The 26637-nt window shown below is 40.0% G+C and overlaps 2 protein-coding genes across 2 annotated transcripts; both read right to left on the reverse strand.

Annotated features, from left to right (window-relative positions):
* Window positions 1–2821: 2821 nt before the first annotated feature.
* LOC125487605 (G-protein coupled receptor 52-like) lies at window positions 2822–3541 on the reverse strand. The gene has a single exon (XM_048619453.1). The coding sequence runs from the start codon at window positions 3539–3541 to the stop codon at window positions 2822–2824; it is 720 nt and encodes a 239-aa protein (XP_048475410.1).
* A 21412-nt stretch (window positions 3542–24953) lies between these two features.
* On the reverse strand, window positions 24954–25778 carry LOC125487604 (probable G-protein coupled receptor 139). Its single transcript, XM_048619452.1, has one exon. The coding sequence runs from the start codon at window positions 25776–25778 to the stop codon at window positions 24954–24956; it is 825 nt and encodes a 274-aa protein (XP_048475409.1).
* Between the last annotated feature and the right edge of the window lie 859 nt (window positions 25779–26637).

Below are 26637 nucleotides of genomic sequence, written 5' to 3' on the forward strand. Positions count from 1 at the left end.
AGCTTTATTCCATTCATTTACACCTGGAAATCGCCTTACACTTGTCCTTAAATATATCCAAACATTTGAGCCAAGACTACCTTCTTAATGTATACTTATTTTTGGTTGTGGGGGTGGGAGTCTTGGTGTGCGTCTAGTCCAGTCCATAACGAAAAAGATGGTGGAAATTTCAGAGCCCTCGTTGTTGAAGCTGGCCTCATTGAATAGGTGCTATCGAGACTGAGAAACTGGTAGGATGGAATGGAGACATTGTAGCATGCAGGGTGTGAGGATGTATAGTCTACGTAACTGTGAGAATCAATGGTTCAGTTGTGTTTATTGGTGGCCAGCCAATCCCCAGAAATTGAAATTGAGTTGTCAAGGAAGGGGAGGGAGAAATCAGAGGTGGACTAGATGAAGCTGAGAGCACATGGAAATTTGAAGCAAAATTGATAAATTGTTTTCCAATTCACGACAAGACAGGGAAATAGCACCAACGATATCTTCAATGTACCTGAGAAAGTGTTGTGGGGAGGGATCCGAGCAGAACTGGAACAGGTTACATACCCTATAAAGAGACAACCATAACTTAGGCTATACAGGTTCCCATGGCCGTACTTTTGATCTGAAAAAAAGTGAGAGGAGTTAATGGAGAAATTGTTCAAAGTGAGGGCGAGTTTGGCCAGGTAGAGGAGAGTAGTGCTGGATGGGAATGGTTCAGGCTGCATCTCAGCTGGTCTTCTTTCACGTCATCTCGTTCGATCTTTGACAATCTGGCACTTCAATCCTGTTCATGTCTTTTCTTAGATTCATCAGAACTGTAACAGGCCTCGATTTCGTCGTTTCATTGGTAGTTGTTCTTCTTCCGCTGCTACATGGACTGATATGAAGTGATATTGCAGCTAAACTGGACATCTCAACTTAGAACAGAAAATGAATTTTTTTATGTGTCCAGGACACATCCAAAATATGAATGTTAAAAAGAAACAGAGAAATTGGTTTTCTCACTACGGTTTTGATGTTTATCCCCATTGCATATACCCAAAGGTCTCCGTGTCACACTTCCCACTTTCTCCATCGACCTCTGCATTTTACGTCATGTTAACATGATATTGTGTCACATGGTGCCACAATGTAATTAATGTTCTTTGAGAAATCACTACTTAACCTGTTAAAAGCAATCTCACCTCTGCTTAAACTAATTTGATAAAAATGACGCTAGATTACAAAAATCACTAAGATGTGATAGTATCGACAATGTAGGAAATGATGTTTAGGTGTCTGTCCTTAACCTGTGCAATGCAGCACTTCCAAGTTCTCCCTAAACCACTAATTCATTCTCCATAGTTTATGCATGCTACTGACTCAGAATCTTAGTACTCATTGTATTTTTGTTTTGGTTTCCTGGTGATAATTGTATGTAACATCCTTAATGGCATTATTCGCTATTCTTCCATCTGATAGGGCACCGTGAAATTACCAGTTATGTCCATAATTAATTATAGTATACAAAAATATCAAAGCTGCTGAATCAAGATTATGAAAATGGTCATGTAACATGAGAAAAGCAATCAGTTAGTGATTGGATGGTGCAATATTGTCTTTGTTATGCATGACCTGCAGGGGACGGCATGTTGGTTCAGAGGTTAGCACTGCTATCTGACAGCACCAGGGACCCGGGTTCAATTCCACCAACGGGCAACTGTCTGTATGGAGTTTCAATATTTGCCTCGCGTGTGCATCCATTTCCTTTGGGTGCTCCAGTTCCCTCCCACATTCTAAAGATGTGCAGGTTAGATGGACTGACCATGAGAAATTGTCCAGTGTGTAAGTTAGATAGATTAGCTATGGGAAATTCAGGATTAGGGATAGGGTAGAGGGTGTGGATCTGGGTGGAATGCTCTTCGGTGGATCAGTGTAGACTTAATGGGCCGAATGGCCTGCTTACACACTACCACAGGATTCTATGACCCAGGCGTACTTCCATGAAAACTGTCAGGCACGTTAACCTCTCTGAATAATAGGAAACCCTTGGGATATCAAATATGTCACATGAAGAACTGAAGACTAAAACCCAAACTAAGAGTTACTATCAATGGGTTAAGGCGCTTTCTTTGTTTTTTTTTAAAAAAAAGCTCTTTCCATTCTGAACAGTGCTTTGCAAATGTTTATTTCTGAAGCAAGATCCATTAAACCGATTCCAGAGACATCTTTATTCCAGATTCAACAAAAAGCAGTTGTTTGAACATATACAATCGTAAAGTAAAAACAGCTTCAAGTGTGGCAGGATGAAACAGCTGATGGACTTTGGTATCAAGATCTTGGAAAAATTCTAGTCTGTAGAAGAGCAACTGAATTCAACCCTTGCAACGCTCATAACTAGATACTGTAAATTGGCTGCCTAATTGATAGTCAATCACATGCTATCGCTTTGAGGACAGTAGTGCATTGGAAAATGTAATGATAACGTCATGCTCCAGAACGTCAACCGTCAGGGAATTGCAATGTTTCTTTCTCAGGCAAAGGCAGTTCATGTGACAGCAAACATTATTTTTATGTGTTGTTTTCAGTACAGAAATATTTCATAAATTCTGTTCTACGATCACACTACATACTTGCATGGTCAATTAATGCATTACTATCGATGGAAAACCAAAAAAAAAAGAAAAAAACCTTTGGTTTCCAACATCTAAAGCCGAAAAAGGATACGAAGTGAGTTATCGTTGATTTCTCTCATTTCATTATTTGACAAAGTTACCATTAGAGTCAATGGAAATCGCAACATATTAATTAATTGCTTCCTGAATTTAGTCTGAGTCACGGCATAAATAAAAGTGTTTGTTCAGCTGAAAAGCTGAAGCATATTTGCACATTCACGAAAAATGAATTTGGGGTCAGCAAAGCCATTGATTTTATTGTCAGTTGCAAATCGGTCATATATAAAGTATATAATGTATGTTATCCACAGCAAGATGAAACTCCCAGAGATGGCAAAAAGGAAAACGATAGACTTTCTCCTGCTCTCCATCTCGGGATCATGTTGACTACACTCTTTTTTGTGCATCATGAGCCTTTTTCGGGATCTATTGACTGCAAGAATGTGCCTGACAGTAAAAACATTGAATAGAAGAATCAGAAGAAACGGGAGACACGGAGTTAAAATACGGTCACACCAATCAAATACTCTCCATGCAACTGAAGTGTAATGTATACCTTTTATTCTACAATACCATGGGACATTGGCAATTGTGTAGATGGGTTCATGAAGAAAATACCATGGGATATTTTTCAAGCAACCCAGGACACACACCATTACTATCACCAAAGTTCTTATTTTATCAGTGTAATATTCTATTTTCAGCTTATGATAACAAATTGTTATGAACTGATCAAAACTGAAAGCGACTGTTAGCCACACAGAACTGTCTCTAGAGGCATAAATCAATGTTGTGCTCATGCTACAGACGGGAGTAATGGACAGAAAGCTGCCTGCGAAATAAATACCAGGAATCCGGTTTAATATCACAGCAGTGATAATGACCAAAAGATCTGTAATTGCCATTGACACCAGGTACCATGTGATACATTTAGAGAGACCGCACCTTCCTCTTGAGAGGATCACAATTGCCACTAAATTAACTGTACGATAAAAGAGACAAACGGCTAAGAATAGGCTTCTAGATGTATTATGCGTGATCTGCATTACATAAACTTAATAGACATTTTAAACAGTCTCATTCACTGGACATTAAAAATAATCCAAATCTTACACTACGATACCACAGCTTATACAATTGTAGCATTAGGAAATATACAAATAATTAAGTCGAAATTGGATCAGACTAATTACTATGGATAAAGGAAAATGATATTTAACCCCATTCAGGCAAGAAAATGCTTTATTACAGGAACATTTCAAATGATTTGAAACAATTAATGAATTCACAATGAATTCAGTAAATTATTGATTATTCCACACACAATTTAAGGACAGCATGAATACTTGTACTGATATGAAACAATGTAAATGACCTCAATATATTAGAAAAAGAATTGTGCTGACAGATGTAGTGTTAAATCTAAATGATTTAGTTTTTATAGACAGATGTTAACAAATGTATCTCGGACTCGTCAATGTAAACAGATCGATTAGTATGCAAAGTAATATTCTTCAGTCTTACTGGAACATATGCATAATATTAAAAATGTCTACCCTCTACAAGCTCCACTGCAGCAACTCACTAAGTCTCCCCAGCTCGTTCTATACCTGCAAACACAGTCAACGAGAAGAGCAAATGCCACAGGTGAATGGGAACGCATTAACTGTAAGGTCCCTCTCTAACTACAGAGAAACCTGACTTGAAACTATGCATGTATGTGGTCATGATCCTGGAAGACATTCCTGAACATCACTTTGGATGCATCTGAACGATATGAACTCCAAGGGCTAAAGATAACAGCTCACAAACACCTCCACTAAGGCAATTTGCAAAGAGTAATAAATTGTACTCTAGCGAGTGACACTCGCTTTCATGATTTTCGAAAATGTAACTCAAAAATAATGTGCATTTATATCCCTGTATTAGACGAAATCAATATGTCATGATATCAAATTTTTCAACTATTTTAAACATCTTGATTGTTTATATTTTTGAGGCATGGCATCTGGAACTAAAGGAAATCTCACAGATGGAGTCTCACCAACAAATTATACAAACATTGCATAACCTCTAAATCGCTGTAATATAATCTACAGTACTTTACCTGGGACTGCAATCGCTGCAAGAATTGTGTAAAAAATAGCATAAGCGAGACCTTTTGGCAGTGCATGCATTGCTGTCAGAGACAGTGATGTCTGTTCATGATTTTACATGTAATCTCTTTATATATTTTTTTTAAATGTCCATAATTATATTTGATTCTAACCCACCAGAGTCACAATTAGATGACTCCACAATTAGTTACAGTCATTGAACAAATAGTTTTGTTTATGTTATAAATGCTGTTAGGAGCAGTTACTGTACAAAAAAATTAATAAACACGTTTTACATAACTTTGCCATTGATCAAAAAAAATTTCTTAATAGCCACTGATATGGATATTAAAATCTTCACAAGGCTTGATGTGTTGTTTCGTGTGTGACAAGGAGGTTCTGCAGAGTGCGTGTTGTTTGATTGATGTCTTACGCTATTCATAACCAAAAGGTCATTTCTGAAAATGCCATATTGAGTGATGAATTTCGTCTTAAATGCTTCATAAACTTCCTTTTTCCCCATAACAGATGTTTCTGTAAATGAAATATTGCAACAATTTCTTCATTTTGGACGTTGAGAATTGCATTTCTTAAATTTCCTGATAATGTATTATTCACTGAATTACCACAAACAAGATATACTAAGTTAACAGGTGCACTGGATGCAAAAACGAACTTTTGACTACATGGCACACATATGTAAAAAGGGATTGCCTGAACTTTGTTGATAATCTTTGCCGAAAATGTTTGTCTTGATAAAGTAAAAGCAAACTGAGGTTAGGTAGCTCAGTTTACTCGATAGCTAGTACATTAAAGTAATGAGTGCCTGAGTGCCATTCCTGCATCAGCTGAAGTTGCCATGAAGGCTATTCCACCTTATCGTCTCTCCTCGTTTGAGCTGCGGTGACCTTCAGTTTAAGCCACCACCTGTAGTCTCCTGCCAATAAGAGAACAGCCCTCTGTTTTGTTTGGGCAAAGGCAAATTTAGCATTCTTAATATTGTCATTTGATGCTCTGGCACTGTAAATTAGAGCATTTGTGAGCGACGTGCACCTCTAGTGCTGCGGCAGAAATACGTATGCTGGAAATATTCAACAGGTCCAGCAACAACCATGAAAGAAAGAAAAATATTGCTTCAAGTTGAAAGTCTTTCAGGAGCAGAGGACAGTAAATGCATTTTTTTTTCTTTAATAAGTATAATTATTGTACGGGTAGATGCAGAACAGTCGATAGACGGGGAGATATGTATACAGATAGGTAGATGGATAGATGTGTAGACGGATAGATTTTAAGAACGGAATTGTTTTGACTTTAATGTTCTGTTACATGTTATTGCAATTGTGAGGACACCGTTGGGCAGAAACAAACATTGCAATGACTCGACGTTACGATAGACATCAAAGCCAAAATAATAAACCCATAACAGCAGCTCTTATCTTCACTTACGGCACTGGTGGTAAAACGTTAAGAATTGATAACTTCAACTTATAGAAGAGTTGCATCATATCAAGGCACGTCATCTCAAATGGATTTGATTGTCTTCCAAGAATTGTAGCTTGCTGATTCTTTTTGATTGTGAAATTGCCTTGTAGAGAATATTCTTCAGATAGCCACATAATACACACACAGAGAGAGAGAGAGAGAGAGAGACTGGTGGGATAGCACCCTGTATTAAATTTGAGGAAAACCAGACTTCAACTTGAAATCGTACCTTGATTCATTGAGAGGCTCTGGAATATTCAAGTTTGAGAAAGAATAAATCCACATTGCATTTAAGTTGATACAAAAAGACTTATAAATTCTCATATTAAAGTTCTCATGATGACTACACTGAACACTGGGCAAAATCCTTTTAAAAGTCAAGAACAATAAAATAAAACCAGGATTAACTTATTTTGCTCAAATGCTAACGTTACTATCGTGAAAATTAGCCTTGTCCAGTTTCAAACAATTGCATCATAAAAGGTGGGACCGTCAGCAGAAAGTAATGAAGTAGAACACTTGAGGTTGTTGACTTAGTCGCCGAGCTGGCTTGTTTTCGTTCAGAAATTTCTTCGCCACATTAGGTTACATCATCAGTGCAGACTCGGATGAAGCGAGGTTGTTCTACTCCACGTAGAATTTAAAATCGCTGGTCTGTGAACAGTGACATTTCCGGTTTTGTTCTGTATGGCTTTGTATGTTGGCTCCAATTCTATACCTTTGTTGATTGCATTATAGTTTGAGAACCATACCTCTCGGAATTCCCATGCGTGTCTATGTTTGGTTTGGGCTACTATGGTTACGTTGTCCCAATTAAACTGATGGCCTTCAGGTCTCAGTGTGCTGATGTTAAGGAAAGCTTGTCGTGTCGTTTTGCCGCTAGCTGATGTTCGCGCATTCTGATGGCTTGTTTCCTTCCTATCTGTCCAAGGTAATGCTTGTGGCAGTCCGTTGCATGGTATTCTGTAAATTACGTTGGTTCTGCACGAAGTGGGAAATAGGATCTTTAATCCACGTTTAGGTTGAATGCGGAGGACAGCAATGTGTCTCGTCTTTGCATGACTGACTCTGCGTTGAGTCCTGAGGTGGGTGACCCCATGGTTGTGCCATTGATCTGCTTGTATAATTGACCATTAAAGACGGAGTGTGTGGTGAGGCACAAGTCTAGCAGTTTGAGGATGTTGTCATCGATGATGGAGCTGCAGGCCTGCGTTCCTGCTTCCTCTAGTAATATGGCCAGTGTTTATTTGACTACTGGGATGTCAATTGACGTGAACAATGCTGTCAATTGTCGTTATTAAAAGCACAAACTAAAAGAGGTCCACCACCTCATCATCAATGTATTCTCCGGGATTAAATTCACCAGAGAAGAAGAAAACAATAATCAGCTTCCGTTGCTGGGCATCAGAGTTGGACATATGAGCGACGGAGAGTTCCAAACCTCAGTGTACAGAAAAGAAACCCACACTGACCAAATCCTCAACTTGCACAGCAACCACCCCCACGTCCACAAACAAAGCTGTATTAGGACATTATCTAAATGGGCCACCACTCACTGCAACATGCCAGAACTACGCAGGAAAGAGGAAGAGCACCTACACAAAATCTTCACTATGAAAAGATATCCCCATAACTTCATCCAAAGGGGCGAACAATAAGAAGACACAGTACGACCTAACACACTGGCCACACTGCCCTACCTCAAGAATATATCAGATCTAACAACGACAATCCCACGACGACTAGCAATCATGATAGCACACAAGCCCACAGCCACTCTAAAACAAACAATCACAAGGATTAAAGTCCCCCTTCCCACAACATGCAGAACCAACGTAGTTTACAAAATACCATGGAACGGACTGCCACAAGCATTACATTGGACAGACAAGAAGGAAACTAGCCACCAGAATACACGAATATCAGCTAGGAGCAAAACGACACGACGAACGTTCATTAATATCAGTACATACAGACAATGAAGGCCATCAGTTTATCTTGGACAATGTAACCAAAGCAGCCCAAGCCAAACATAGACACACATGGGAATTCCTGGAGGTATGGTTCTCCACTCATAATGCAATAAACAAAAATATAAACAAATAGAATTGGACCCCATTTACAAACCCATGCAGAACAAAGTCGGAAATGACACTGCTCACCATAACGGACTGGACAGTAGAAATTCCAAGTGGAGGAGAACAACATCGTTTCCTCGGTGGCCTCGCTGATGATGTTACCTAGCATGGTGACGAAACGTCTGAATGAAAACAAGCCAGCTCGGTGAGCAAGTCAACAACTTCACCCACAACCCGAGCTACAAATCTTCGCTAAAACGTTAAAGTAGAACACTTGTTCTTTAACAAATATTGGATTAGAATATTGTGGGGATGTCTTCTGCTGCTGAGAATATTTTCATGGAAGATCTTCCATTCAGCCACGGATTCAAAACTGCATCTGATTCTCTCTCTGGATATTCGTCCTGGCCTGCTGAGTATTTCCAGCATTCCTATTCTGTTTTGTTTAAGATTGTCACAATCCACAGAGGTTTTCTCTTTCTTCATTGCTGTTTGGATTGCGACCATCTCTGACAAAATCAGTTTCAATTGCATGCCCCAATAATATGGCGATCAACTACCGTTTTGGAAATCTGCTGTCTGTCTAGACAAATTAATGCTTGACTTTTGAAGAAGCTCTAAAACAACGGATGGGTTATCAGCCAAGTTTAAGAGCAGCGCAGAGATAACAGTCGTAATGTGGAACAGGTAGGCTAGACTACGTAATAATCACAAACAATCTCGTCTGGAGAGCAATACTGAACTCTGTGAGATGCTCCATTTTTTTCCAGTCCATGATTATTATGCTTTATGCTAGCATTTTTACTCAGATCCGTCAGTTAATGATGCATTTTTGTTTTGCACAGCTATCGTGGTTGAATTTGAACTTCTGTCCCTAGAATTTTGTACAGGCCTTTCGATTATTCCTGGTATACTTTTAATGTTATGAAGTTTAGAAGATATCAAATGCATAAACAAAAACACGCACAAAGGTTAGAAACATTGCTCTTGCCGTACCCCTGCTGCACTCACAATAATTGAAATATTTGCCATCAGAATACATGAACATTAACTAGCAGCGAAACGACACGACGAACGTTCATTAATACCAGTACACACAAACAATGAAGGCCATCAGTTTAACTGGGAAAATGTAACCATAGTAGCCCAAGCCAAACAGACACATGCACGGGAAATCATAGAGGCATGGTTCCCAACACACAAAGCAATCAACAAGTATATAGAATTGGGCCCCATATACAAACCATGCAGAATAAAACCGGAAATGACATTGCACACCATAACAGACAGGACAATAGAAATTCCAAGTGGAGTAGAACAACATTGCTTCATCGAAGGCCTCACTGTTGATATTACCTAATATGGTGACGAAACGTCTGAATGGAAACAAGTCAGTTTGTGGAGTAATTCAACAACCTCACCCACACTCTGAGCTAGAAATCTTTGCTAAAACCATAAACTAGAACACTTGTTCTTTAATAAATATTGGATTAGAATACTGTGGGGATGTATTCTGCTGCTGAGAGTATTTTCATGGAAGATCTTTAATTAAGCCAGTGATTCAAAACTGCATCTGATTGTCTCTCTGGATATTCGTCCTGGCCTGCTGAGTATTTCCAGCATTCCTATTCTGTTTTGTTTCAGATTGCCAAAATACACATAAGTTTTCACTTTGTGCATTGTTGGTTGGATTGTGACCATCTCTGACAAAATCTATTTCACTTGCATACACCAATAATGTGCTGATCAACTACCATTTCGAAAATCTGCTGTCTGGCTAGACAAATTAATGCTTGACTTTTTGAAGAAATTTTAAAACAACAGATGGCTTATTATCCACGTTTAAGGCCAGTGTAGAGATAACAGTCGTAGTGTGGAAAAGGTAGGCTAGACGAGGTAGTTATCACAAACAATCTCATCTGGACGATAATATTGAAATCTATGAGATACTCCAAATTTTTTTCCAGTCCATGATTACTGTGCTTTATGCTAACATTTTTACTCAGATCCGTTAGTAAATGATGTATTTTTTCCACAGCTATCATGGTAGAATTTGAACTTATGACTCTGGACTTTTACTGTAGGCCTTTCGATTGTTTCTGGTATACTTTTAACATTATGAGATTTAGAAGATATCAAATGCTTAAACAAAAGCACGCACAGAGGTTAGAAACATTGCTCTTGCCACACACCTGCTGCGCTGCACAATAATTGAAATATTTGCAATGAGGATAAAATCTAAGATCTGCTGACTCAGAAGTGAGCCACACAAATGTGACAAGGCTTTTAATCTTACATTTATTAAGCTTTTGATATTTAGCTCAGTACATCCAGGTGCTGTCTTAGATATGTCGATTTAGTTATGATGAAAGTCTTCTATTAAGTATTAATGGTCATATCACATGCTTGGAATAATACATTGGATAATAATTTTGTCCATATCGAAAGAAAAGTGTCAGTGATCTCAACAGAAAAGTCTGAAAACAGGAGAACCAGAATTATTTATCCACATTGAGTTTGCGATTGCATGAAGTGCAATGTCCGAGCAGTTAGCTTGCTTTGCTAAATGCCACTCGCTGTCAATGACATTCCAATTATTAGAATAGGCGTTTTCCATTTATTACTGCATTGGTTCATATTTCCGTAAGTAGGTCCTTTCTCAGTTTTTTTTGCAATTGGGCCAGACACAGTTGATTTTAGTAAATCTCATGGAACCTGTTACTCCATGTGGCCATGCTATTGAAGACATTTAAGCTGATCATAATGCTATCTCTTTATTTATATTTCACAAGACCTTGTGTTTTCTCATATGGCGCAGTATCCACCCTCGTTTGCGACAGCTCTTAGACTATGTCGCGTTTTAATTTTCTTTTTCTCAGCATATATATGTGAATATAACTCAACAAGCATTTTAAATTATAAATGCATTATTTCATGCGTTTCTACATGTGACATTTTAAGTCGTTTTTGTTCTTGCACCGAGCTATGTTGTTGGTATCTTTATTGTTGTTAGAAGGATCCTATGGCGTATGTTGAAGTCTTCGGCCCAGTAGAGATTCAAAATATGCTGGTGAAACATGTTTAAATCTTTTCATAGTTGATGCTGAAATTTAAAATTGGTAAAGAATGTGAAATTCAAAGTTCGCCTCAATATACATCATTCAACTATCACCCGCATGAGTAATGCGGACAAATTTTGTCCATGTACATAAAGAGGGAGGCAGTTCAGAGCAGGTTTACTGGATCGATTCCAGAGAATTGGCGCTAGCTTTTTGAAGAGACGTTGAGCAGGTTAGCCCTATACTCTCTAGAGTTTAGAAGAATGCAAGGAGATCTAATTGAGGCAAGTAAGATGCTAAAAGGGATTCACAAAGTAGATGTGGAAATGATTTTTCCTCATTTGGGGCAACATAGAATAAGAGGTCAATATTTCAGAATAAGGGGTAAAAAAGAAAAATAACAGAGATGAGGAGAACTTTCTTCTCTCAAAGGATTGTGAACCTATGGAATCCACTACCCCCAAAATGATGTGGATGCTGGGACATTGAATAAATTTAATTTGGATATGGGCAGATTTTGAATCAGGATTGAATTGAAGTATTGTGGGGACCAGACGGGAAAGTGGTGTCTAGGCTGAAACAAGGTTAACCATGATCGTATCAAATAGCAGAGCAGGCTCAAGGGGTTGAATTCACTACCCCTTTTTGGATAAGGCCGAAGATACGAGAACCAATATGAGACTTTACAGTAGACAGGAACAGATGAGCTATAAACCACTCAGAAGATATTGTAGGAAGTTGTTCTCTCAGGTATAACACAGTATGGAGCTGGAGGAGCACAGCAGGCCAGGCAGCATCAGAGGAGTAGGAAAGGTGATGTTTCGTGTCAGGATCCTTCTTCTGAATTTTCTGAAACGTCAGCTTTCCAGCCCCTCTCATGCTGCCTGGCCTGCTGTGCTCCTCCAGCTCCACACTGTGTTCTCTCTGACTCCAGCATCAGCAGTTCTTACTAACTCTGTTCTCTAAGGGAAATAGTTTGCCACATCTAAGTTCCAGCTGCAGTTAGGAAGAATTAATAGAATGATATTCCAACTGCATTGAAGACCAATCAGGGAACTACGTTACTACTGAGAACATAAAAGGGAAAATGATTTGCAGAAACCAAAGGAAATTGAGATTTGCTGGTTATGTCTAGTAAAATCATTTGGAATTGAAAAGGTTTCACAAGCAAAATCAGAATGCCAACTTGGCAGGTCTCAACTTATAAAAAGCAGCGTGGGAAACATCCGATTATAGCAGTAAATTTGAGACAAACAACTGTGAAGAAATACCCTACGTGCAGTGACAATGCTGAGGATAGCTCCAGCTTGGCCAAATGCCAACTATCACGGCTAATAGCATTTGCAATTGGTTACAGAACTCTGGGTAGTAAACGGTGGTGTTTGATATATCTCTAGTAGTTAAAGCTGTCTATCGTATACTTAAGTACTTAATAAATTAATTAAGTTTAATAGAGTTCCAAGTGTCCCCACCATGTCTTCAGCTATGTATATACTGTTGTCCCACAGAGATGGACAACATCCTGCCCCTCGTTCTTGTGTTCTTATTATCTGTTTATCACAACTGATCATGTTCTCTTATGTTGTTACTCTGTCTGGTCTACATGTCATCGGATGATAAAGTCATAGATTCAAAGAATCACACATCATGGAAAGAGGCATTTTAGACCATTGCGTCCATTGATGAACGACCCTACACCCATTTTCACAACGTGGCCTGTAGCCTTGGTGTTTCAAGTGATCAGTGAAATATGTCTTAAATGCTATGGTAATTATTGCCCCTCCACGCTTGCATGTAGAGAGTTCCTGATATAGCCACATACTCAAGTGGAAAGAAAAAGTGTCCCGAAGTCCCCCCTAAACCTGCTACCATTCATCGTAACTCTACGAATCGTGGTCATTGATCTCTCTGAAATGGAAAAAAAGTCGTTTTTTTTTAACTGTCTACCTTATCTGTGGACTTCGTATTTTGATACAACTCAATCAGGTCCTTCTCCACCGTCTGTGCTCGAAGGAAAACATCATACTATGCAGTTTCCCTTCATAGCTGAAGCATTCGGGCCCAGAAACCATTCTCGTGAGCGCCCTCTACACCCGCTTCAGCGCAATCACGTTCTTTCTACAACGTGTTGACCAGAACGGCACATAGGTACGACAGCACCATCATGTTATCCTTAACCTTGGATTCACTTCTTCGACTAATATAGTAGGCATTCCATATGTCACATTAAGTATTTAATAAACCTGTCCTATTACTTTCAAGAATCGTGAACATGAACACAAACGGCTCTCTTATCCTTTGCATTTATAGCGTCCAATCATTCATCATGGATTTCTTTGCCTTGCTAGTTTTCCAAAAAAATGCTTCACATCATACGTTTCAGGATAATACTCAACTTTCAATTGTTGTACTTAACAGACAGACGCATTTAAACCATTCCGTAGTCTAAGGCAAAGCTCCTCACTAATTACTACATCAGGAGTTCTCACCTCATCTGCAAACTTACTGATCAAACTTTTACATTCATATCTATATTTAATATACATTACAAATAGCAAGACAGCCAGCAACAAAGCCCTCTGGTACGCCACTGGTCACAGGATTCTACCCACAAAAGCAACATTCAAACATTGATTACTGTTTTCAGACAATTGGCCTATTTTTGCTCGATTTGCCTAATTTCTGTTGATACCATAGACTCTCACCTTCTTTACGAATCTTTCATGGGAGACTTTGTGAAAAGTGCATCTGGAGAATAAATTGCAATATACTCAGTCATATAACTAATCACTTCCCCAGAAAACCTAATCAGCCCGTCAGCCATGATATCGTCCCTGACAAGGCCAGGCTGACGATTATTGATTAATCCATATCTGTCCAAGTCAAGATTAATTCTGACTCTCAAAATGTCTTTTTATTTCCCAGTAATTTCCAGGTCACTGGTGTCAGACTCATTGACCAATCATTTCCTTGTTCAGTTTGTGTTTAATAGTATTACATTAACTGTCCTTTAGTTCTCTGGCACCTATCAGTTTACATAGAGGATTGGAAAATTAATGCCGTAGTCCCTGCAAACTCCTCCTTTGCCTGATATTTTGGGACAGGGATGTTATCTAATGTCTACTGCTAGTAATGTGTTAAAATATATCATAGTTCTGTTACATGCTTTCGCTCCCTACATTGTTGTTCCCTGTCATGAGTTCAGACTCGAAACAGTACTCATTCAAAGCTTCATCTAAGTCTTTGAGCTCGATCTACTGTTTGTCACTTTATGTCAAATGTATCATATTCTTTCCCTGGTTAATTGTCCGATTACACTTATAAATTGCCTTTTAGATATACCCTTATTTACTGATTCATGTTATTATTTTCGACCCGTTTTCATTTTCCTAATTTTAGCCAAGCAAATCTTGCACTTTCTCTAAACTTCTGGGGTTTCTGGAGTTTTGAGCCCCTATTATTTACCAGAAACTTCCTTCAGCCTCCCATCCAATCCTGTACACTCCTCGATGTGTCATGATCTTTGAATTTTTTATTCCCACTTTTCACCTTTATAGGAATATTTTGGCCCCATGCAGTCTCTATTTCCCTTTTGAATTATTCCCACTCTTCCAGTGTAGACCCTCTTGCAGGTGAGTGCTCCCAGTCCACTTTGGCCAGATCCTGCCTTATCTCAATAAAATTTCCTTACACCAATTCAGATACTTGATTTCTGTTCCACCCAAACCCACTTTCGTCCTTTTCCATGGCTTCATCCAACTGATTTATGGTCACTATACTGACATACTCTCCAAATGTCACTTCTACCAATTGTCTGGCATTTTTTCGTAAAATTGGTTCCAACTCTGCACAAATCTGTTCAGCTTCCTATGTGCTGGCTCAGAAAAAGCCCTCCTGGGAACATTTTAGGAATTCCACTACTGCTGCGACTGTCACAATTTGGCTTTCCCATTTGATACTGTAAATGCTGAAATTTCATGCAATTATTACCCAACTGACTTTCGCTTATATATCTGCCTCTCTATTTCACCCTGACTGTTTAAAGTGTACACAGCACTCCCAACAGCAGGATTGCCATGTTTTACTTCTTAATTTGAGTGTGGCAGAGAGACTTCGCTGAGGTGAGTTCTGTAAGAAGTCGGCTCAGTCACCACGACTGATCAGCAGAGTGAGGAAGAGCCCTCTTGGTGATAAGCGGGAGGAAGAGCATCCAATAGTGGGTGGCAGAGAAACTTTGCTGAGGAGCATCCTGGAAGAAGTCCACTCAGTCACCACGACTGATTAGTGGAGTGAGGAAGAACCCAGTGTCAAGAAACAGTGAGGCAAAAACATTACATTACTGTAATGTTTCCATCTTCCACTGACCCTTGCCCCACCCACCTCCAAATAAACCAAAAAGAGGAGAAAAAGAGATTGAGAGAGGCTGTTTGGAAGTTTGTTGTAGCTAAGAAGGTTTGTAAAGATTGCATTGTAATTTAAGCGACCAGTTAGTGCTGCTAGTTGGTATAAGTCCAGGCTTATGTGAATATTGGGCTTCACTGAGTAAGGAGAGCAAGGTAAAGGCAAGTTAAGATTCTTTGAATTTTCTTAGTGTAAAGGGGCAGAGATGGTGGTTATGGTAGTGGCGCCTTCGCGCCAAATGTGTGAGTTAAGGAGCAGTCTAGTTGGCAAATATGTCCACAGGAAGTGTCACCAGCCGCAGCTCCTCACAAACCACATCGTTTGATTGAAGTGGCAGTTGGACATACAGACACACGGGAACAGAGAGTGTGTTAGACGTTAGATACAGGGAGGTGGTCATACCACTGGTTCAGTCAGGTTGATGGGTGACCGCCAGGAGAGGCAGGCAGGTAGTGCAGGAGTCTCCTGTGGCTCTTTCCCTCTCGGGCGACTATACCATTTTGGATACTATTTGGGGGATAGCCTCTCATGGCAATATAACATCAGCAGCCATGCCTATGACAACACAATCGCCTCTGTTGTAGAGAAACAACGGGTAATATCCAAACGAGCCATAGTAGTAAGAGACTTGCTCGTTGGGTGAATGGACAAGTGTTACCGTAGCCATGCTCAAGACTCTAGGATGCTATGTTGCCTCCTTGGTGCCTGAATCAAGGACATCTCTGAGCAGTTGCATGAAATTCTAAAGTGGCAGGGTGAGCAGCCAGATGCTGCTGCACACGTTGGTACCAATGACACAGGTGGAAACAAGGATGAGGTCCTGCAGAGTGAGTATAGGAAGTTAGGAAAGAGGCTGAAAAACAGAACCTCGAGGGTAGTAATCTCTGGCTTTCTACCAGTGCCACGTACCAGTGAGGCAGAACAGCAGGTCAGCAAGTGGAGAGATTGAAGAGAACGTAGGTGTTCGGACCAATAAATCAGGAAGGAAGGAAATACAGTGACAGGTAAATGAACATAATGATACTAATGAGCTGAAGTGTGTTTATTTCAACGTAAGGAGTATCATAGATAATGCCGATGAGCTAAGAGCCTGGATCATGGACTATTATGTTGTAGCCATTACAGAGACGTGGTTGAGACAAGGACAGGAATGGCTGCTCAACGTTCCAGGATTTCGATGTTTTAGAAGAGATAGAGAAGAAGGTAAAAGATGTGGAGGAGTTGCATTACTAATCAGGGAGAATGTCACATCTGCACTCAGAGAAGCCATACTGGAGGCTTCATTCACTGAGGCAATATGGGTCGAGTTCAAAAATACAATGGGTGCAATCACTCTGATAGGATTATACCAGAGGTCTCCCAACAGCCATTGAGACATTGAGGAACAAATACGTAGGCAGATTATAGAAATATGCAATACCAGCAGGGCTGTCATAGTGGGTGACTTTAACTTGCCCAATATTGACTGGGACTCACACGGAGCAAGAGGCTTAGAAGGGGCTGAATTTGCTAATTGATGTCACTGTTTGAATAAAGAAGTGTCCGTGTCCTACTCCATCACGGGAACTGATGATATAGCATTTATTACAGTATTGGTTACGAGAGTATGCAGATTTCGCTAAATTATAACGGCGAATCCACTTCAAAAGTATTAATCATCTAATTTTTTTTCCAATTCCAATGGTGGTAAAGGCACCGTACAAAGATGAGAATTTCTTTCTTTGCATATACATATCCGTGGCTTCTTGAGTTTTTGTTTTGTGGGTTTGTTCGCCATTTGCCAATGAAAATGCAATGAACGGCGGTCGCTGAATGGAAATAGGAAAACACAAGGTGATTTGAATTCCGGATTACCAATGATTGACTGCATAGAATTAATGTATTGGTATTTGACAGGGCTGTTTTGGCTCTCTAGTTGTTTACTGAATTCGTAAATAATTTAGACAAAATATGGGAGGCACGATTAGGACATTTGCAAATCACCCAAAAATTGGCTAGGCAGTTGATAATGAAGAGGAGGGCTGTCGAATTCAGGAAGACAGCAATGGTTTGGATGTGTGGGCGGAGAAGTGGCAAGTGAAATTCAGCCTGGAGATTGAATAAGAGGTACCTATTTTCCACTGTTCGGACAATTCCTGCAGCTCTTTGCCCGAGATTTTCCTCACCTTCCCGAATGTGTGCCTTGGTTTCGCACAGTGTTATATAATGCCCATGAGAAACAGTCTTGGATTGTTTCACAAGGAAAAGAACCGCAAAATCATTATGATTTGTCCTTGCAGAACATGCACTGAACGAATAAAAACTCTTTGTACCTTGTTGCGCCTGTAAAATCTTTTTACCTTTCAGCCTGATTCATGTTCCCATGCAACATTTTAACATGAAGCCACGCTATGGATCTGACAAAGGCACAATTGAGGCATTCAAGAGGGCATTGGACAATTCTTTTTACAGAAACAGATTTACGAGGAAAAGGCTGGAGACTGGCAATAAGTAAATACGCTCAGAGAGAGTGCATGTTGGGCCGAATGTCTTCCATCTGCACCATGAGAATCCTGTGAATCGGAAAACTGGGCTGCGAGGTAGGAAGTGTTCTCCAATGGACGCCAGTCTTCCATTTACACTGGTGTTTTCGGATTTTTATTTTAAATCCGGGAATGGCCTCTGCAGAGACAACAGCATCTCGGTTAGTCCTGTCGGTACCCATCTTTTCCCAGTCACCCTGCAATGTAAAATACGTGATCTCGTTCATTCTGCCAAGAGGGAACTCCACAAGCTGCAGCTGCTGCTTGAGAATCGTAAAGATGACGTTGAGAGTGCCTGGTTAGCAATTAACCTGAAAGGTTTAGTGTAGTGGGACTTCAATCCACATTTTCACAGCGACTGAAACAGTAATGACTCGCATCAAACCACTTAGCCAGGCCAATTCACTTTACTCATTGCCTTGAATGGTAATGATACTGAATAAAAAACACAATAAAACAATGACCAGAAGGAGACTGTTTGACATTTTCAACTTATCTACAACAAAGTCATGGCTTATATGTGTCCTCACCGTAGTACTTATTTCCAGATCCCAGGACTCCTGAGATGATTGTTGTGGGTGGTTGATATATTTGAATAGCGACTTTACTTGGGTTGGTTAATCCCTCTTGCCTTGCAGCCTATCACAGACCTTCTTTATTGCACTTGTTACAGAATGATTCCTGACTTTAGAATCAGAAAATGCCACAACTACTCAGCGGCTCAGGCAGCATCCGTGGAGAGAGAAAAAGAAAGAAAAAAAAACAGTTCAGTTCGATGATCTTCCATCAGTAGTGGAAAGAGTGAAAGATGGAACTATTTTGAAGCATCCAGAAACTGGTAAAGGGAGTCAGCATTAAATAACAAAAGACAAGATGGTGAGATACAGTAGGAGATTTGAATGGAGCAAGTAAGGAAACAGAAGATGTGGAAACCATTCTGGAGCAATCAGCTCTCTCTGCTCTTGGAATGTTTTACTTCCCGGTTTATTCAGATCACTTCTGTCTTACACTGAAAATTCACGACCGTACCTGTCCACTACAGGGAATAAACATTTCATCGATGAAACTCCCACAGATCACAGAGGAAGGGGAATATTGATTGTGACTGGGATAATATTAAGGGAAATTTCCTTAATTTATCTTCTCCAATCTTCTGAACCAGTTGATTAGGTCTGGCTTGTGTTCAACGTGCTCACACCACATTAGATTCCCAGGAAGAATCAATTCACATTCTGTCGCTCAGAGCAGTTTTGTTTGTCCTGGGCCTTGAGAGTACCTTGTCCTTTGAACGTAGTATTACACAGTGTACGTTAGGCCCAGAGATTTGTCTCGTCCGATTGTACTGAAATGGAAGCAGTTTTCAGTAAGCTGGGATATTCACAAATGAGGCAGGGCAAGGAATCAGTGTGAACACGGTGACAGCCAGGCAAAAGACAGAGCAGGTCCCCACTAAGGAATGTGTTGTTAACAGGCAGATGTGCTCAGCGTAGGACTTGAACTCATCACCGTTTGAGAGTTTCATGCTTTACCAACCGAGTAAACAGACACGTGCAAGTGTGCCTTCGTAGCCCACTTTACAATGAGGAAAATGCTAGTTTGTACAATGAGACTCAGCTGGATCTGAATCGCCATGTTCCAATGCTTTGATTCAATCATCAGTAATACCATGCACATCTTCCACTTCTCGGCTGTAAATTTTCCAGAAAATTGCAATCCATTTTCAGCACATGTTCCAGGATTTAATGTTTAAAAATGATATTCTAATATTACTATCCTCATCTTTAAGTATCCCATATAATCCATAGTCACTCTGACTTATTGCTTTGCTATCAACATGTTCAGAGATGTTATTACACACTTCTGGAGCAGGTGGGACGTGAGCCCAGACCTCAAAGTCCGGAGTAGGGACACTACCATTGTGCCACAAGAGACCATTCCACTCTCTCCGAAAGGGTGAACATACTGGGAATCTGCTTAATAAATTCATTCATTTTTCTGCTACGGGACTGAAAGATATGTTCATTTCTCTGTCCAGTCACCTTCAATACTTTAAGAACTTTCTTTGTTTTGTGCGTCAGCAAATTTAGCTGTTTGATATTTTGCTGACCACATTTTCACAATTTGGTTAAAAACCTTCTAAGGACAGAAAGAATCTGCTGCATCCGCTACCAACATTAAAAGTATATTCCCTACTTCCTCGTGAGAAGAAACGTTCATGTAGAGCAAGTTTCCACAAGTCCGATTAGTAGAGGATTCACGATTGAAGCTCAGATAAAGTTTCACTCACTTGGAGATTGTATCAAAGATGCACGGAAGTTTACTGAGCAGGATATAATTTCCTTGTTTTTCCTGGGAAGTCTGGTCCGGGTTGGAGGATCTTGCATTCCAGGGTGAGCAGAAAGCTACTGATTTGAGCTGCAGTGGTTGTTTTCGGCTGGCAGTGAGGAATTAATGGTTGCGGGGTACAATCCTGCTGCTTGTCCCTGTCTCAATGAGCATGGGACCGGTAAGAGAGAATCAGTGATAAGGTTGTTTCCCCGCCTGAAACGTGGTTTACTCCCTATTTCATTAAGGGAGGTGACATTACTGGAACCTTTAATCATATTCCCCAATTAGCAGTATTTAGCCGTAATGTGACCTTTGAGATTAGCTTTCTGAACCGTCAGAGCTGGGAAATAGAGCTAATTGGAGCGGATTCATTTGGGTTTGATTGTGGACAGAACTGTTGAGCAGAAAAGAAAGTACCACCCGGCTGTCTGACGCTGTATTCAGTTAATATTTAACAAAAGTTACTGATTGAATATTTCCTCACTCTTAAGTTTAAATGTGCTTCTCTATGCAGTTGCGCACTTTAAACCGAGTATATCACGGCTGTGACTCAAACGTGATAACCAGTAAACCGTGGAAAGAGCCCACATTGTAATATCTTGTTATTGCCGACAGAGAATCTGGCTGGAACGTTATCGAGAAATCGATCGAACTATGTAATCGCCAGATTATCAGGAAAAAGCCCTTCCTGGTTTGTTTTGAAATCTCTCCATTGCTCCTGATCCAATTGTCTCTGATAACGGGCAAGGACAGGGAATGATTTGAAAATAAGAATGACAACTTTTGACTTAGACTTGCTTGACCGAAGCCAGTGTTGGTCAGTGACCATAGGGGTGACAGGGGATCTGGACTTGTGAGTGAACAGACAGGCAGCAGATTATGGATGATTTGGCTCATAGAGAACCAAGGGACATTGGGTTTTGCTTTCAGTTTGATTTGCGTTAACTAATTGCTGAAAAAAATAGACAGAGCTCTCTCTCTCTTTCTGCTGCTAGTGAAGACTTAGGAAGTTTTGTCTCTTAGAAATAAAACAGGCAGTCTGCTTTTTTTTCTAGTCTTTTCTTCGGCTGGACTGGAGAAAGACAACAACCGAGAATAAAGCTTTTCCTTAAAATGCCAAGATGAGTTTGCACCATATTGCCTGTATTAGAACAGTTGATGATGAGTGAATAACTCATATATTATCTTGGTAAGTATTTCAATAAAGTTAAAATTATACCCGTTCTTCTTTCCATTTGTATTTTAACCACATTGTAAGAATAAAGTCTGCTTTGTTTGAAATCTAGTAACTTTATTCAATCCATTTACATCTGCAACACGCCTTACACTTGTCTTTAAATAAATATTTAAAAATGGGCCTAGGCTAACTTCTTAATGTATATTTATTCTTGGAGGTGTGGGCGGGGCTGTGGGTCTGGTCTAGTCCATAGCGAAAAACATGGTGGAAATTTCAGAGGCCTCGTTTTTGAAGCTGGCCTCATTGAATAGATGCTATCGAGGCTGAGAAACCGGTAGAATGGAATGGAGACATTGTAGGAAGCAGCGTGTTAGGATGTATAGTCCAGTTAACTGTGGGAATCAGTGGGTCTGTAGTGCTTGTCGGTGGCCAGCCAATCCCCAGAAATTGAAATAGAGATGTCAAGGAAGGGGAGAGGGAAAACAGAGTTGGACCAGATGAAGGTGAGAACAGGTGGAAATTTGAAACAAAATTGATAATTGGCTTTCCAATTCCGGGCAAGAGAAGGAAGTGGCACGAACGATGTATTCAATTTATCTGAGAAACCTTTGTGGGGAGGGTTCTGAGTAGGAGTGCGATAGGCTACATACTCTACAAAGAGTCAACTATAACTTAGGCTATACTGGTTCCCATGGCCATACTTTTCATAGAATCCCTGCAGTGTGGAAACAGGCCATTAGGCTCAGCAGGTCCGCACCGCGCTCCGAAGAGCATCCCACACTGACTCATTCCCCTATGGCTAACCCACCTGACCTAAACATCCCTGGACACTATGGGCAATTAATCACTGCCAACCTATCTAGCCTCTGCATCTTTAGACTGTGGGAGGAAACCGGAGCACCCGGAGGAAACCCATGCAGATACCGGGAGAATGTGCAACTCCACACAGACAATCTCCTGAGGGTAGAATTGAACGCGGGTCCTTGGCGCTATGTGGTAGCAGTGCTAAACATTGAGTTACCTTGCTGCCCTTTGAGCTGAAAAAAGTGAGAGGCGTTAATGGAGAAGTTGTTAAAAGTGAGGGCGAGTTTGGGCAAGTGGAGGAGGATAGTGGTGGATGGGAATTCTTCAGGCTGCATCTCAGCTAGTCTTCTTTTACGTCATATCATTGGATCTTCGATAATCTGGGACCTCAATCCTGTGAATGTCTTTTCTTTTCCAATTGAATAAGAAAGGAGGAGATTCAGCAGATCTGTAATAGGCCTCGATCTCCTCGTTTCATTGGTAGTTGTCTCTCTCCACTGCTACGTGGATTGATACGAAATGATACTGCAGCTTAACTACCCAACTCTACTTAAAACTGGCAATTAATTATTTTTATGTGCCCAGGACACATCCAAAATTTGGGTGCCAAAAAGAAACAGACAGATTGTATCTCTCAGTACGGTTTTGAGTTTTATCCCCATTGCACGTACACAAAGGTCTCCATGTCACGCTGCCCACTTTCTCCACAGACTTCTGCATTTGTTATGACATGTTAACCAGGCTCTCTTTCAGTGAGGGTACATGATATTGTGTTACACAGTGTCACAATTTAACTAATGCTCTTTAAGAACCCAATACTTAATCTGTTAAATCTTACCTCTTGTTAACCGAATTTTTAAAAAAATTGACCCTAGGTTACAAAAATCACTAAGATGTGATAGTGTCCGCAATGTAGGAAATGATTTTTAGATTTCTGTCCTTAGCATATACAAAGCGGAACTTCCAAGTTGTCCCTAAACCATTAATTCATTCTCCATGCTTTATGTATGCTACTGACTCAGAATATTGGTACTCATTGCATTTTTATTTTGGTTTCCTGGTGATAATTGTATGTAACATCCTTAATGGCATTATTCGCTATTCTTCTGTCTGATAGGACACCGTGAAATTACCTATTATGTCCATAATTAATGATAGTGTATAAAAAATATCAAAGCTGCTGAATCAAGATTATGAAAATGGTCGTGTAACATGAGAAAAGCAATCAGTTAGTGATTGCATGGTGCAATATTGTCTGTGCTATGCATGACCTGCTGGTGGGTGGGGGTGGGCACAGTGGCTCAGTGGTTAGCACTAGTATCTTACAATTTCAGGAACCCGGGTTCAATTCCACCATCGGGCAACTGTCTGAATGGAGTTTCAACATTCTCCTTTTGTATGCGTCCATTTCCTTTGGGTGCTCCAGTTTCCTCCCACATTCCAAAGATGCGCAGGTTAGATGGACTGACCATGAGAAATTGTCCATTGTGTATAAGTTAGATAGATTACCCATGGGAAATGCAGGGTTAGGGATAGGGCAGTGGGAGTGTATCTGGGTGAAATGCTCTTCGGAGGATCAGTGTGGCCTTAATGGGCCGAATGGCCTGCTTCCACACTGGAGGATTCTATGACCCAGGCGTACTTTCATGAAAGCTGCCAGGCATGTTATCTTCTCTGAATAAAAAGAATGGAATGTTAAATACGTCGCATGAAGAACTGAAGACTAAACCCAAACTGTGAGCTACTGTTAATGGATTAAGGCATTTTTTCAGAAAAAAGAAGTTTCTTTCCATTCTGAACAGTGCCTTGCAAATGTTTATTGCTCATGAAACACCCATTAAACCGATTCTAGTGTGAAGACATCTTTATTCCAGAATCAACAAACAAGTTATTTCAAATTGTACAATTGTAAAGTAAAGACAGCTTGAATTGTCGCAGGATGAAACAGCTGTTGGACTTTGGAATCAAGATCTTCGAAAAATTCTAGACTGTCGAAGAGCAACTCTATCCAACCCTTGCAACGGTCGTAATTAGATACTGAAATTTGGCTGCCTCATCGACAGTAAATCACATGCTACCGCTTTTGGGACAGGAGTTTGTTGGAAAATGTAACAATCAGGTCATTGCGACAGAACGTCATCCTTCAGGAAATTGCAATGTTTCTTTCTCAGGCAGAGGCAGTTCATGTGACAGCAAACATTCTTTTTATATATTGTTTCCAGTACAAGAATATTTCATAAATTCTGTTGCACGAGCACACACGAGCAATCAATTGAAAACAAAACAAAAAAAGAACAAAACCTTTGGTTTCCAACATCTAACGCCAAAAAAGGATACTCAGCGAGATATTGTTGAATGTTTTTCATTTCATTACTTAAGAAAGTTACTCATTAGATTCAGTGGACATCGCAACATATTAATTAATTGCTTCCTGAATTTAGTCTGAGTCACGGCATAAATAAAAGTGTTTGTACAACAGCTCAAAAGCTGAAGCATATTTGCACATTCACGAAAAATGAATTTGGGGTCATGAAAACCATTGATTTTATTGACAGTTGCAAATCGGTCATATATAAAGCGTATAATGTATGTCATCCACAACAAGATGAAAGTGCCAGAGATGGCAAAGAGTAAAACAATGGACTTTCTCCTGCTCTCCATTTCGGGATCATGTTGACTGCATTCCTTTTTGCGGACCATGAGTCTTTTTCGGGATCTATTGACTGCAAGAATGTGCCTGACAGTGAAAACATTGAATAGAAGAATCAGAAGAAACGGCAGACATGGAGTTAAAATACGGTCACACCAATCAAATACTCTCCATGCAACTGAAGTGTAACGTATACCTTTTATTCTACAATACCATGGGACATTGGAAATTGTGTAGATGGGTTCATGAAGAAAATACCATGGGATATTTTTCAAACAACCCAGGACACACACCATTACTATCACGAAAGTTGATATTTTCTCAGTGCAATATTTTATTTTCAGCTTAAGACAACAAATTGCTACAAACCGATCAAAACTGAAAGCGACTGTTAGCCACACAGAACTGTCTCTAGAGGCATAAATCAATGTTGTGCTCATGCTACACATGGGAGTAATGGACAGAAAGCTGCCTGGAAAATAAATACCAGGAATGCGGTTTAATATCACAGCAGTGATAATGACCAGAAGATCTGTAATTGCCATAGATACCAGGTACCGTGTTATACATTTAGAGAGACCACACCTTCCTCTCGAGAGGATCACAATTGCCACTAAATTAACTGTAAGATAAAAGAGACAAATAGCTAAGAATAGATTTCGAGATGTGTTATGCGTGATCTGCATTATATAAACTTTATAGACATTTTAAATAGTCTCATTCACTGGACATTAAAAATAATCCTAATCTTACACAACGATATCACAGCTTTTATGCTTGTAGCATTAGGAAATATACAAATAACTAAGTTGAAATTGGAATAGACTAAATACTACGGACAAATAAAAATAAAATTAACTCCGTACAGACAAGAAAACGCCTTATTAGAAGGTATAGATGGTCTGATTAACAAGTTTGCAGATGACACTAAGATTGGTGGAATAGCAGATAGTGAAGGGGACTGTCGGAGAATGCAGCAGAATATAGATAGATTGGAGAGTTGGGCGGAGAAATGGCAGATGGAGTTCAATCCAGGCAAATGCGAGGTGATGCATTTTGGAAGATCCAATTCAAGTGCGAACTATACGGTAAATGGAAAAGCTCTGGGGAAAATGGATACACAGAGAGACCTGGGTGTTCAGGTCCATTGTACCCTGAAGGTGACAACGCAGGTCGATAGAGTGGTCAAGAAGGCATACGGCATGCTTTCATTCATCGGACGGGGTATTGAGTACAAGAGTTGGCAGGTCATGTTACAGTTGTATAGGACTTGGTTAAACCACATTTGGAAAACTGCGTACAGTTCTGGTCGCCACATTACCAAAAGAATGTGGATGCTTTGGAGAGGGTGCAGGGTAGGTTCTCCAGGATGTTGCCTGGTATGGAGGGTGCTAGCTATGAAGA

The sequence above is a fragment of the Rhincodon typus genome, chromosome 42 (assembly GCF_021869965.1).
Source record: "Rhincodon typus isolate 14 chromosome 42, sRhiTyp1.1, whole genome shotgun sequence".
NCBI classification, from domain to species: Eukaryota; Metazoa; Chordata; class Chondrichthyes; order Orectolobiformes; family Rhincodontidae; genus Rhincodon; species Rhincodon typus.